Raw genomic sequence first — 14,306 nt, forward strand, 5'->3', positions numbered from 1 at the left:
TCATGGTCTCTCAATTAGTAGCTGCACTGACTCTAACACTTATGTTGTTTTTCACCCTAAAAAGTATCTTGAATTAGAAATATAAGGGTGCCTGGGTGGCTCAGGCGGTTGACTGTCTGACTTCGGCTCAGGTCATGATCTCACGGTTTATGGGTTCGAGCCCTACATCGGGCTCTGTGCTGACAGCCAGCTCAGAGCCTGGAGTGTGTTTCAGATTCTATCTGCCTCTATCTCTGACCCTCCCCTGCTCATGCTGTCTCTCTCTCTTTCTCTCTCTCTCAGAAATAAATAAAACATTAAAAAATAATAATAATAATTTAAGGGGCACCTGGGTGGCTCAGTCAGTTGAGCGTCCAACTTCAGCTCAGGTCGTGATCTCACGCTTCGTGGGTTCGAGCCCTGTGTCAGGCTCTGTGCTGATAGCTAGCTGAGAGCCTGGAGCCTGTCTTTGGCTTCTGTGTCTCCCTGTCTCTCTGACCCTCCCCTGCTCATGCTGTCTTGGTCTCTCTCAAAAATAAATAAAATGTTAAAAAAAATTTAAATAAATATTTAAGTCAGTGTTGAGAATTCAAAATAAGCATAGCCGATATTTAAGAAAAATTTTTTTTTAATTTTTTACTTATTTCTGAGAGAGACAGAGAGGCAGCATGAGCAGGAGAGAGTCAGAGAGAATGGAAGATACAGAATGTGAAGCAGGCTCCAGGCTCTGAGCTGGCTGTCAGCACAGAGCCCGACGTGGGGCTTGAACCCACAAACCGTGAGATCATGACCTGAGCCAAAGTCGGACGCTTAACCAACTGAGCCACCCAGGCACCCCAAGCATAGCAAGTATTGATGGAATACTTGTATATGTAGCATGTTTTGATTTAATTTCTAATAATCTTTAAGGTAGTCATTGGTATCCTTATATTATGGGATAGGAAATGGGCACAGAGAAGTTAACTTGGATAGAATAATACAGCTAGGGCTTGCTGAGCTGGGACATGACTTCTGGCATTTTTTACTCCAGACCCTAAGACCTGAATTTTAAGTATAATGCTAAAAAGATCTTAATTATCATGCTATATTATTGTAATCAAGAATCTGAACAAGTCAATATTGGTATTGAAAAATAATCAGATCTGGGGTGCCTAGGTGGCTCAGTTGGTTGCATGTCTGACTTCCGTTCAGGTTATGATCTCACATGAGAGTTGTGAGTTCGAGCCCCACATCAAGCTCTTCACTGACAGTGCAGAGCCTGTTTGGGATCCCTTCTCCCATTTTCTCTCTCTCTCCCTCTCAAAATAAATAAACTTAAAAAAAAAATCAGATCCTTAATTTATTGCAAAGTACACTGATAAGATTTGCCAGTGGCTTGTTTTTCTTGCTATACATGTAGTGGAGGTTGTCTTCCTGCTTTAGTGGCATGGTTTGTATATCTTTTCTTGTTATTTAGAAACATTACATTAAAGATCTGACTTAAAAGGACCCATAATTTATGATTTCCTCTAATTTCATTCTGAGTATTTAACTAAAAACAATTACAAAGATGTATGTGTTTAGAAAATGGTCAAATCCAAAAATGGTAGAGTAGCTATAATAACAATCATTTGAAGGCCAAAGGGTTAGTGTAATTACATAGTATGGATTTTAAGTGAGCCCTGTGTTAATTTTACCTAGTGGACTACTTCCAGGGTCAAAAGTCCCCAAGTATCTTTGTATTCTGTTACTTTACTGTTTCTTCTCCCTCAGAACTTTGGTATTGACATTCAGTACTCTAACCTGAGGGCACTGGTGTCTATCTTTAGCCATGGGAGACTCCAGGAGCAGATTTATTCTTGGGGTAGAGGTATAGTGAGAAGGGGGGGCAGCCTGAGCCAGTTTATCAGTAAAAATAATTACTGTTTTGGGTGGTGCCCAAGCAGTTCAGTCAGTTAGGCATCTGACTGTGGCTTAGGTCATGATCTCATGGTTTGTGAGTTCGAGCCCTGCATTGGGCTTTGTGCTGACAACTTGGAGCCTGCTTCAGATTCTGTGTCTCCCTCTCTTTCTGGCCCTCCTTCACATTCTCTCGCTCTCTCTCTCAAAAATACATACTTATGAAAAATTAAAGTACTGTTGGGGCAGGTGGAATGACTGGATGTTTTGAACAAAGCCTTTATTTGTTGTCTTGACAAACATGTTCAGAGTTAGAATTTATATTAAATGCTGGAGACACAATAGTGAACGGAAGACAGAGCAATTTCTGTCTGCGGAGTTTCTGGTCTAGTGAGGGGGCAACAGGCAAGTGCGGTGTCAGTGGATGTCACATGGTAATAAATCCTGTGGAGAAATAGAAAGCAGACAGAGATCTAGGAGATGGGGCCTATGGGTGGCAATCTTGGGTGGGGTTGTCAGGGGAGCATGTGTAAAAATGGGGTAGGAGCATTTCTGTGTTCTGAGAGCAGCCAGCACATGCTGACTGTACCCTGGGTGATGGACAGTGCATTTGTATACTTTCTGCTGGTCCTTGCAGCAACCTTTTAACGTTGACTGTGCTGACTTTAAGTGGTGGTGTCACCATTTGTAGAAGGAAGCCAAGTTATAAAGGTTAAGTAACTTGCCCAAAGTCATCACAAAGCCAAGTGGAGCTGGGATTGGGACCTGGAACCCCAGGTTCCAGGCTTTTCCTATGTCTTTCCACAGGCCCCAGAAGGCCACCTCTTTGTCCTGTGTTGTCGTGCACTGACAGTTGCTTTAACTATTCCATGTTTCAGATCTTGATTCCACCTAAAGGCTTATTTACAAAGCTCAAGAAAGAGGCCGAGAACCCTCGAGAAGTTTTGGACCAGGTAAACTATATAACCAGTTGCTGAAGGTGCAAGTTACTTTGGGTTTCATGTTTGGAAATAGTGGTGGTACTCTGAGGTGGTACCTTGTTGTGTTACAGGCACAGGAATGGTGGGAAGAATGGCCTTGTGGCCACAAAAAGCCGAAGAAACCTAGACTGTCTGCTCCCTAACTTTCTGTTTTTCTCTCAACTTTACTGGATCTTTCTCTTGTCCTCACTAGAAGCCAACTCCCGAGCAGGTTTTCTGGTGACAGATACCTTTTGAAGCCCCAAGTTCTCAGAGTCCAGGAGAGAAGGCATATTGGTGCTGTCTATTTTGGGTGGTTGCTTGAAGGTTTTGTTTCTCAGACTCAGATTCCTGCTTCTCTTGTGGGTACTTGTTGTCACACAGACTTCCTGGGATGGAGTTTGCTGCTCTGTGAGCACAGAGACCCTTGCCAAATCAAGCAGAAAACTCTGAGGTTATAACAAATGGCTGCCCTTGGGGTCTAGACACAAGGTTTCTGTGGCATTTAGAATTTTTATTCTGTTCAAGCTCTGGGCCTGACTGAGACCAGATGCACATACCAGGAATTTCCCCTTGTGGGAAGAACAGCCTCTTATTTCAAGGGAGATGCTGGCTTTACGAAGGTATTGGAGGTGACTGCCCTGTCAGGAGCAGACCCTGATTCAGCATAGCATCATGCCATTTCCTGTCTCTTCAGGTGTGTTACCGGGTGGAGTGGGCCAAGTTCCAGGAGCGAGAGAGGAAGAAGGAAGAGGAGGAAAAGGAGAAGGAACGGGTGGCATATGCACAGATTGACTGGCATGATTTTGTCGTGGTAGAAACCGTGGACTTCCAACCCAATGAGCAAGGTAGGTCTGTGAGGAAGGGAGGTGTGTGATTTCAGATGGGGAGCCAGGAGCTTAGAACCATCCTGGGATATTTCAGATTCACATCTCTTCCCAGGGAGCAGCAAAGCCCCAGAGGGTTTTATCAGTGCCTGTTTCATCTCTGCTCTCAGAAGATTTCAGATTTACTACATTGCCCCCACTTAAACCCAACTGAGCAAACATCGTGGCAGACCTTGGGTGGGTGTCTGGAGCTGGGAGAGAAGTCAGCCCTGGCCCTTGGAGAGCTCACAGTGTGGGGAGGGCAGAAGGATGGGCCTTTGATAAGGAGTGTCTCTGGAGGTCTCCCTTTGACTCTGATCACCTTCTGCCAGGAAACTTCCCTCCGCCTACCACCCCGGAGGAACTGGGAGCCCGAATCCTTATTCAGGAGCGGTACGAGAAGTTTGGGGAAAGTGAGGAGGTTGAGATGGAGGTCGAGTCTGATGAGGAGGATGAGAAACAAGAAAAGACGGAGGAACCTCCTTCTCAGTTGGACCAGGACACCCAAGTGCAAGACATGGATGAGGTATGCTTCTGGGAGGGTCTGTGGGGCTGGCCTTTCCTTCTGGAGCTTAAGGAGTTGAGGGTGCTCTCCACCAGAGTCAGAGATCCAGCTCCCTTGTGAACCTTGGAAAGAGACGTGGGTCCTGAATAAGGCATTCTGGTTGATCAGCTGCTCAAACTCAGGCAACAGAGCCTTTCTCCAGCTCAGGCAACAAAGATTCATTCATGGGCAAGGATCTGAAAGCTGTACTGGCTCTGTTCTGTGACCTTCCCCCTTTGGCCAGAGGCCCTGCTCCCCACTGCCCCTGTGCCAGCTCTCAGTTAGGGAATGCTTTGCACCACATGCTTTGATGCATTTTGAGTTTAGGCCCAAATGATCAGCAGTTCCCAGAGCTTTTCTAAGTGTAGCCTCTGCTTCTTTTTGGCCATCTCTACCCCTACTGAGCCAGGCCCTCTGAGCAGGCATAGAGCCTCTAGAGCCAAGCTGCCTCCTCCCCTTGAAAAAGAATTTGTGTGTGAGAAGAAAGGCCCCCGTGTCTGTGGGAATTGACTTTTTCTTTACCTCCCAGCATTACTTCATGAGCAGCTACCATTGAGTGCCAGCTTGCCCCCCACACCCCTCCCCAGCATGTTTAAGCGCCCTTGGCCTCCTGGGACTGCCTGGTGCCAGCTGCTGGAAATGCCTGGACAGAGTGTTAGTAGCACAGCCCCCAGCACTCTCATTCATGTTGTGAGGAAGCAGCTTGGCCGACTGCCGGATGGCCTCGCCTGCCCCCAGAAGCTTAGCACATGGACGCTGGCTGGCAGGGACCTAGGCTCCTTGCCACCCTGAGAGCCGCCAGGGCTCAGCCAAAGGGGGTAGCCTTTTGGCCCTTCTCTTAAGTCCTGCCATTGCTTTGCTTTTCAGGGTTCAGATGATGAAGAAGAAGGGCAGAAAGTGCCCCCACCCCCAGAGACACCCATGCCTCCTCCTCTGCCCCCGACTCCAGACCAGGTCATTGTTCGGAAGGACTATGACCCCAAAGGTAGGGCCTACCTGCTTTCTTGCCTTCACTTGTTCCTCAGACCTGTCTGTTTCTAAGAGGGCTTGAGGTTGCTTGTCACGAAGCCATTGATAGCCCCTCCTTTGCAGGCCTGGCGATGGGGAACAGAGCTTAGTCCTTTCTGGCGCCTAGGTACCTTGCACAATGCTAGGTACAGCATGGGCACTAAGTTGATGTGTCTTGGATGAGTGACACATGAATGAAACAATAGTTTCTTAACATCTGCTTTCCAGTATTCTCATTCAAGCACCTCTTTTTTTTTTTTTTTTTTAAGCTTCCAAGCCCCTGCCTCCAGCCCCTGCTCCAGATGAGTATCTCGTGTCTCCCATCACCGGGGAGAAGATCCCTGCCAGCAAAATGCAGGAACACATGCGCATCGGGCTTCTCGATCCCCGCTGGCTAGAGCAGCGAGACCGCTCCATCCGTGAGAAGCAGAGTGATGATGAAGTGTATGCGCCAGGTGAGGTGGGGGTTCCCCCTCCCCCCCAGTCCACACCCTTTCTCTGACTCAGCCCTGACTCCCTTTGACCCATGGGAATTCTAGACTATGGTCAGCTTGCTTTAAATAAAAAAGCGGGGCGCCTGGGTGGCTCAGTCGGTTAAGCGTCCAACTTCGGCTTAGGTCATGGTCTCACAGTTTGTGGGTTTGGGCCCTGCGTCGGGCTCTGTGCTGACTGCCAGCTCAGAGCCTGGAGCCTGTTTCGGATTCTGTGTCTCCCTCTCTCTCTGACCCTCCCCTGCTCACCCTGTCTCTCTCTCTCTCTCTCTCAGAAATAAATAAAACATTAATAAATAAGTAAACAAACAGAAAGCAATAATTGAGGTCAACAAAAACTTTCAAGGAGAGGTACAATCATGATGCCACAAAAGCACTCCCTATTATCGTGAAGAATTCTTCATAAGACTCCTCCAAAGGCAGGCATCTGACATGGATGGCATCCCAGACATCCCAGAGTTGGGAGGGGTGTCCGTCTTGGGACTGTCTTAGAATGAGGGCTCTGGTAGCTGGAGCACCCTGAGCAATATGAAATGAGACATGATAGGGAGAAAACTGCCCCCGACGCAGGAGACTAAGCTTTTAGTCCTGACTGCTACTTGCCACTTTTGTGACCCTGTCCTCTCCATTGCTTTTTGTAAGTCCAGCAATTGGACAGGCTCTAGTGTACAGGCTTGTTCCTGATTGGGCATCCTTTACCAGGCACAGAGGACAGGTATGCTGTGTTGGGATCTGGACTCAGGCCTGCGCCATAGGTCCAGCCCCTACCCTGCACCAGGAGCGTTGCTGCTCTGGTAGAAAGGCACCTGGTTTTAGTTTCCTTTCTACCTCCTGCCACCATTTTGTGACTACCCAGGTCTGGATATTGAAAGCAGCTTGAAACAGTTGGCTGAGCGGCGTACTGACATCTTCGGTGTAGAGGAAACAGCCATCGGTAAGAAGATTGGTGAGGAGGAGATCCAGAAGCCAGAGGAAAAGGTGCCATTCTGATGGATCCTAGTACTTTCTCCACCCCCTTACACTACTATACTTGGGCTCAGTTTCAGAAGCCCTGACAAGCTATGGCTTTGCTTTCCTTTGCAGGTGACCTGGGACGGCCACTCAGGCAGCATGGCCCGGACCCAGCAGGCTGCCCAGGCCAATATCACTCTCCAGGAGCAGATTGAGGCCATCCACAAGGCCAAGGGCCTAGTGCCAGAGGATGATACCAAAGAGAAGATTGGCCCCAGCAAACCCAATGAACTTCCCCAGCAGCCACCACCTCCGTCTTCAGCCACCAACATTCCTAGCTCTGCCCCTCCCATTACCTCTGTGCCTCGGCCACCCGCAGTAAGCCAGTAGCCACTTTGGGACTGATCTTTTAGAGCTTGCTTCTTGGGGTTGGACATTATTGGCTGAAAAGGACAGCTTCCTTGTAGTGGGGCCCGAGGGCTGCGTGGGTCAAGTTGAGAGACAAAGAACTCTTTAATAGTAAGTGGGAACCTCTAGTCTGATCTTTCATCTGTGTGGGAGGATTGGAACAGGGAGGGAAGCAGGAGGCAAATGTGAGTTGCAGGCTTGGGGCAGAGAAGGGCTGCAGGGCTTAACAGGTCTTCGAGGATTGCTGGCCTGTTTCCAGGAAGCTAAGTTGAGGTCATCCTCTTTAGTGGTTTTTTTCGGTGTCTGCCACAAGCAGCTGGTTGAGTCCTAGGCAGAAAGTGTCACCCTGGGCCTCTCTTAGCGTAGTTCCTGTCAGAGTCTAGTTACTGGCTGCAGTCTTTCAGCCCCAGGGGATTGAGTCGGAGCTTTCCAGTCCCCATCCTCAAAGGCTGCTGGTGGCTTATCACCAGCTGTATGTGTCTTTGAGGTCTACCTTTGGCTTCCTGTGATCTGTGAGTCCCTTCTTCCCCACAGATGCCGCCTCCTGTTCGTACCACAGTTGTGTCTGCAGTACCTGTCATGCCCCGCCCACCGATGGCATCAGTGGTCCGACTACCCCCAGGCTCAGTGATTGCCCCCATGCCACCTATCATCCATGCACCCAGGATCAACGTGGTGCCCATGCCTCCCTCAGCCCCTCCTATCATGGCACCCCGTCCACCCCCTATGATTGTGCCAACAGGTCAGTGCCTCTCATGTCACTTTCCAAGCCTTTGGGTCAGGGCTATGGACCAAGCACTGTGAGCAGAGCAGTGGCTGATGGTAATGCCCAGCTGTTCCAGTTGGGCGTCCAGCCCAGAGGAGAGACTTGGCTTCCCCTTGTGAGCGATCCCAGAGCTAGGAGCCTGGGAGCCAGTGGTCCTGGGGGAGATAGGCTAATGTGGCAGAATTGGGGTCTGTGCACCCAGACTGGTCAGGCCCTAGAGAGATGCAGAGGCCCAATGAGACTTACTGTCAGCTGACACCTACTCTGTCCATCAGTTCTGCTCCTCCTCCAGTCCCCTGTTGCCCAGTGTGGGCAGCCTCCTAGGTCTCCCTGACAGGGAACCTACTGGCTCAGACTCAGCAAGGAGTGACCCTTCACACCTCTGACTGGGAGAAGTGGGACACCTTTGCAGTCTTCCCTCATTTATCACCATCCCTGAGTCCCAGGGCCCTTCCTCCCACTCATGCAGTTGCTTATTCCTGTCTTGGCAGCATTTGTGCCTGCTCCGCCTGTGGCACCTGTCCCAGCTCCAGCCCCCATGCCCCCTGTCCACCCCCCACCTCCCATGGAGGATGAGCCTGCTTCCAAGAAACTGAAGACAGAGGACAGCCTCGTGCCTGAGGAGGAGTTCCTACGCAGAAACAAGGTATGTGATACCAGAGTGCCACCAGTGGCCTGGAGTGTCTCGCGGGGGGACCCAGTCCTGCCCCAGTTACATACTCCCTGGCCCATCCTATTCTGCTCTCACCGTTTTGGCTTCTGGGGCCTAGCTCAGCTGTTGGAAGCCCATAAGCACTTCTGAGTACACACTAGATGCATAGTCAACAGTTGAAGGACTAGACCAAATATGTGGTCCCTCTAGTGTGAGCTGTCATGGAGACCAGCAGGAGAACCAGCTACATAGGCAGCAGGACTTGAGTGTGAAGAGGGCCTGGATACTGGAGGAAATCCTGGGTGTAGTTTTTAGTTTCTTTGCCACATTCATCTGCGGCTCCAACCCTTTGAAGTTCTCTGTTGTGGGGATTCTGTTGGGGTGTTAGAAATAAGGAGAACCTTGACATTGCAGTGCCTTACGAAGCTGTCAGCTTCTAGTGAGGAGGCAGAAACAGTCCTAGCCCTGCTTCCCCAGTGCATTTGACCAGATCTTTTTTGTTTTTTCTTTCTGATAGCAGTTCCTATTTTCTGAGTACCAGCTGAAGTGCCAAGGTAGAGCTACACGTTTTATGGCCACTTGTTTCTTCAGTGCTTACACCATACCATGCAGCCATTGTGATCACTTGCTTTATAAGCTTGGTGTTGAGGCTCTGGGAGACATAGTTAGCAGGGAGACTGAGTTAGGAGCCTAGGTCTTCTGACCTTGCAGTTTATGTTCTCTCTTATGGGTCTTATGGCATTTGCAGGGCATTCTCTTACCACTTTTTCAGTTCCAACTCACCAAGAGACAGGGTAGGGATCATTTTAAATATCTCTCTCCTCTGTAAAGGTAAGGAAAGGAAAGATATTTCCTGCTCTATAAAATGAGACTTGGACTAGTTGATTTCTAAAGATCTTACGGTTTGAGAGTCAGAATTTCATGGGGTTGGTTTGGGCCAACTTCTTGGGTAGTTGACAAAGAGGAAGAGCGCAACTTACTAGGAAGGAAGGAAAAGTGGAGCATTCTGGGGGAGCTAGAGACTTTCAATCCAAAATCTTAAAAATGGGGGATGAGTTGTGACCTCTCACTAATGGCCTTAGTATTGAATTTGGCCAGAGTCCAGGAGTCCAGATGGACAGGAGACATTGTTCAGACCGGTCCAGGAATAGGAGAGCATAGTTCCTGGTGGGCTGAGGGTTCCCTGGCCATAATGGCCATGTCTTGTTTTGCAGGGTCCAGTGTCCATCAAAGTCCAAGTGCCCAACATGCAGGATAAGACTGAATGGAAACTGAATGGACAAGTACTGGTCTTCACCCTCCCACTCACAGATCAGGTATGAGTTGGTGCTGCTAACTGGCATCAGGTGTAGGGGATCCCAGGATTCAGGGGGGAGCTTTCTTCAGCTGACCTTAGCAAGGGAGTGAATGACCTCTCTGTCCCACAGGTTTCTGTCATCAAGGTGAAGATTCATGAAGCCACGGGTATGCCCGCGGGGAAACAGAAGCTGCAGTATGAGGTGGGTCATGTATCAGTGCTTCTGACCCTTGGGTTCAACACCTCTGCCATCCCAGAAGCTTAATGACCTGTGGAATCAAAGGATTGGGGAGACGTGGGGGTGGCCATGTGAGTCTATCCTAGAAGTGATGATGTTGGCTGGGAGTGCCAGGGCAGGTTAGCCTGACAGAATGAAGCTCTGCTGGGGTCACAGTGTAGTCTTGTGTGAGGCCCAAAAAACTTTTTGCCTCAATGACTAGGGTAGATACCTGGGGACAAGAGGAGAGTGCTTTGATGTGTTTCTGGCCCAGAGGTAGAGCCATCCCAGCTGGTGTGGTCTGGGGTAGTCTGGCTTTGTGCAGGGACACAGAGGTCATAGTCCACCCCAACCTGGTGCCCACCTGGCGTACTTTATTCTCCCTTTCAGTACTTTGACAAATCCCTACTCTGAGCCTCAGTTTCATGCTCTGTAAAATGGGACTAGGACTAGTTGATCTCTAAAGATCTTACGATTTGAGAGTCAGAATTTCTTGGGGTTGGTCTGGGCCAACTTCTTGGGGAGTTAAAGAGGAAGAGCATGACTTAACTAGGAAGGAAGGAAAAGCAGAGCATTCTGGGGGGAACCAGAGATCTTCAATCCCACCCTGTCACCACCCTCCTGACTCCCCCCCCAACCCCTGCTCCCTGCCATTGTCCTACCTTCTTTCAGGCTCCTCTATTCTCAGAGTTCAGAGTAAATGGACGTTGGGAGTGGTGAGGCTATACACTGCTCAAGGCCAGATTGTCCTGAGCTAAAACACACCATCTGTTTTTCAGGGCATTTTCATCAAGGATTCCAATTCACTGGCTTACTACAACATGGCCAATGGCGCTGTTATCCACCTGGCCCTCAAGGAGAGAGGCGGGCGGAAGAAGTAGAGGGAAACCTGCTATCAGGTCTTAGCCACTGCCGTTTCTGCCTCTACTATCCCCCACTGCCCCACTGTCTGCCCCAGACCCAGGAGACCCCGCCTTGCACATTTCTTTCTCTCTTACTAAGTTTGGAAATTTAAATTGTCCTGAGCTTTCTAAGCCACTCTTCTTCCCAGAGGTCTCTGGAATCCTTTTGTGTTTGAGTCTTGATTTGAGGGGATTCGTTTCTTTAGGTAGCATATTAGGAGATTTGAGCCCAGAGATGTCCTGTGGGATAGTGTCATAGTGCCGTGTGGCACTTGGCTGATAGAATATGGTTGTTCTCATTATTAATCATTTTGTATTTTGCCATGGGTTGTCTAATAAACCTCTTGTGTCCTTCCTGTGAAAGCAGTGTCCTAAGACTTGGCTCCTCTTCTGCTTTGAGGAATGCTGGACTTTTAACTTTTTTTTTTTAATTGTTGTCACCACCAAGTCTTTCATGAATCTGTCTTAGAAAGATTTCTTTTTATGGCTCTTTTAAAACATTTGGATCATCCAAAGGCATACCCCATGTATTTAACAGACTGCTACAAAATGCCTTTAACATGCCAGGACCACAGAAGAACAAGGACAAGTGTGATGCACTTCCTGGGCCAGTGGGCAATGGAGAGACACATGTAGATGAGACTCGGGGTACTGTTTCCTGCAGACCTGGAATCACCCATCACCTGATTGGCTCTATGACCTTAAGCAGATGGTTTACTCTGAGTGAGCACAGGGACATGAAGTTTTTTCAACTTTTATTTACTTACAAAATACTTAATTGTGCCACAGCCTTGAACCATTCCAAGGATTTTATAAAATTTAACCAGTTTACTCCTTATTGTTTTAAGTACTTAATCAGTTTTAACTTCTGTAATCTTGAATATACTTGTTTTATACTGGGGCACAGAGAGGGTGGGTCACATGCCCACAGGCACACAGTAAGAAGATGAAAAGAGAACGTGTGCAAAATGCTCGTCACAGGCCCTGCTCCCTAGTATGAGCCAGACGCAGGCTGTTATTTTTGGAATTGTGCTATCACAGGGACATAGGCGCTGCTGTGGGTGTTTAGAGGGAGGAAGGTGAGAGCCTGTTGAACTGTTTCCTGGTTTGAAACCTAAATTCTATTTTATTCTGAGGATTTCATTGTGTGTTTATCCCTTGAGTATGTAGTGCCTTTTCTTTGAAGTCCCTCCGTTGGATCTTCCTAGCTGCTCCATGAGGTCATCTCCAGGGCTCAGGGGGTGAGGCCGTTCCCAAGGTCATAGAACCAGTATTCTAGTCACCACCCTGCTCTGCTCTGCACACACCCCTTTGTGCCTCATACTCACAAGCTGAAGCTTCTTACTCTAGACCTGGGGCTCAGGTGGCCCTTCTGCAATGCCACTTGCATGGCTCCATTACACACTGCTGGATCCCTCACATTTTTTAATCTGGTCAGAGGGATGTTTTTCCTCACCTTGTTTGACATTTGCTGGAAGTTCCCCCCCCCCACCCCGGGGCCAGGGCTGAAGTGGGTTCTATGGTTTGGGTACCTAAAATGAAGGCACTGTGGTTGCTTCTCTATAGTCAACACCAAAAATTGCACTAACCACTACCTGGGAAAAGGGGGTCAGGAGACCTGAGGGAATCCTGTGCTCCAAGCTCTCCTTTCTTCCATGGATTGGCTCTGGGGATGGGGTGTGGTATTGGGCACTCTCCCCCACAGATGGCAGATCCCAAGGGACCTTGATGACAGAGGCTGTGACTGGAGGTCAGGAATGCATCTGGGTAGAATGTGAGTGAATGGGTCCTTTGAGCCACCTTCTGGGGCCCAAACCCAGTTTCCCGGAGCTCCTGAATGGACATCTGTCCTGGCTCACTCCTGTTGAAGAAGAGCCATTGACCAGGGTTGCCTTGTGACTGTCAGTGGCCTCTAGCCCAGCACTCTACACTTCTGGGTTAGGGTATGCAGCATGAAGGCAATGCCTTGCTTACACAGCTTTTCTGAATCTTGCTGCAATCCTCTGAAAATTATCTGTCACATTTTTAAGAGTAAGTGGATACCCAAGGTCATGTAGTCAGTGAGGGCTCTGGAAGGCCAAAAGCAGCTCTTACATTCCTGGAGACCACACTGTCCTCACTGCCTCACCAGATCAGACTATGAAATGGGGAGAAAATACTCCTGTTGTGGGACTGCTGGGAAAATGGGCAGGACTTAATGTCAGAGTGGTTGTCATTTTAGACTTAGGCAAAGAAGACATTGGGAGTCGTAGACATTAAGGAATTTCACTTTCGGTTCTGCCAGGTGCTTGAATTGAGCACTTGTCACATAGCCCAGAGGAGGCCACCTATGATTATACCCATTTCATTTTTTTTTTTTTTTTTTGAAAGTAAATGTTGTATTAGGGGATATCTACAAAGGTTATATTAAGTTATGTTAGGGTATATACTTAAATGGAAATATATGGTATACTCTAATTATAGCATCGCAATTCTTACATGTAATATTTATCCCTATAATTCAAAGATAAAAAGGCAAAATACAATACGGCTTAAACAATATGTTTGAAGGTACACATACTAGTATATAAGATTTTTAGTTTATTTTTTTAAAGTAAAATGTGCTGTCTTTTTTAAAAAATATTTTTTAATGTTTTTATTTTTGAGAGAGAGAAAGACAGTGCACGAGCAGGGAGGGCCAGAGAAAGAGGGAAACACAATCTGAAGCAGGCTCCAGGCTCCGAGCTGTCAGCACAGAGCCTGATGCGGGGCTCAAACCCACAAACCATGAGATCATGACCTGAGCCGAAATCGAACACAACCCACTGAGCCAACCAGGCACCCCTAAAATATATCATCCTGAAGTTAACATTAATTCGAGTTTGGAATTTGCCCTCAACTATTCTATATTATATGTTGTTAAAAAGTAAGTGAATAATTCTAGATATCCCTGAGTATATAGAGGTAATCCATGTAATCCATGAAGCGAGACGAGATACTCCTATTCCTTATATCATCACAAAGAAGGTACTACTGTTGCCTTAAACTGAGTTCAGTTAAGCCAGTGTTCCTATCCCTGAGCTATGGTGATTAGCTTAGGGAAAGGCATGTGTCCTAGTGTAAACAGATGATACATGAAGGAATCCCTCCACCTCACTATTGAGCAGAAGCTACCAGAAGAAGCTGTTGTATTGATGTGTGGAGGAAGGATGTGAGCCTGGAGCTGCTGCCATGAGGGGCTCTAGCTTCAGATGAAGGCAACCACAGGAAGGAGGACAAAGAAAAGGGAAAAGATGAAAACGAGGCTGCTATCTCTGGTCAACTTCTGGATCAAACTGCTCCTGAAGCTGATGTACCTATGAATTTCTTTTAAGTTATAGGACTCACTAAATGCAGTTTTGGGGGTAAG

General features: G+C 48.0%; 1 protein-coding gene across 2 annotated transcripts in view; it reads left to right on the top strand.

Moving 5' to 3' along the window:
• SF3A1 (splicing factor 3a subunit 1) overlaps positions 1-11,281 on the top strand; it is a 34,144-nt gene extending 22,863 nt beyond the window's left edge. For both annotated transcript variants that reach the window (XM_077761606.1, XM_077761605.1), the window contains exons 5-16: positions 2,736-2,810; positions 3,514-3,664; positions 4,015-4,208; positions 5,094-5,211; positions 5,504-5,689; positions 6,582-6,703; positions 6,809-7,054; positions 7,619-7,826; positions 8,342-8,496; positions 9,717-9,818; positions 9,930-10,001; positions 10,796-11,281. In XM_077761606.1, coding sequence (XP_077617732.1) covers positions 2,736-2,810; positions 3,514-3,664; positions 4,015-4,208; positions 5,094-5,211; positions 5,504-5,689; positions 6,582-6,703; positions 6,809-7,054; positions 7,619-7,826; positions 8,342-8,496; positions 9,717-9,818; positions 9,930-10,001; positions 10,796-10,897 — 1,731 coding nt within the window. In that variant the 3' untranslated portion in view covers positions 10,898-11,281. The remainder of the gene's footprint in view (positions 1-2,735; positions 2,811-3,513; positions 3,665-4,014; positions 4,209-5,093; positions 5,212-5,503; positions 5,690-6,581; positions 6,704-6,808; positions 7,055-7,618; positions 7,827-8,341; positions 8,497-9,716; positions 9,819-9,929; positions 10,002-10,795) is intronic.
• The last annotated feature ends 3,025 nt before the right edge of the window (positions 11,282-14,306 follow it).

The sequence above is a fragment of the Crocuta crocuta genome, unplaced genomic scaffold (assembly GCF_008692635.1).
Source record: "Crocuta crocuta isolate KB4526 unplaced genomic scaffold, BGI_CrCroc_1.0 scaffold348, whole genome shotgun sequence".
NCBI classification, from domain to species: Eukaryota; Metazoa; Chordata; class Mammalia; order Carnivora; family Hyaenidae; genus Crocuta; species Crocuta crocuta.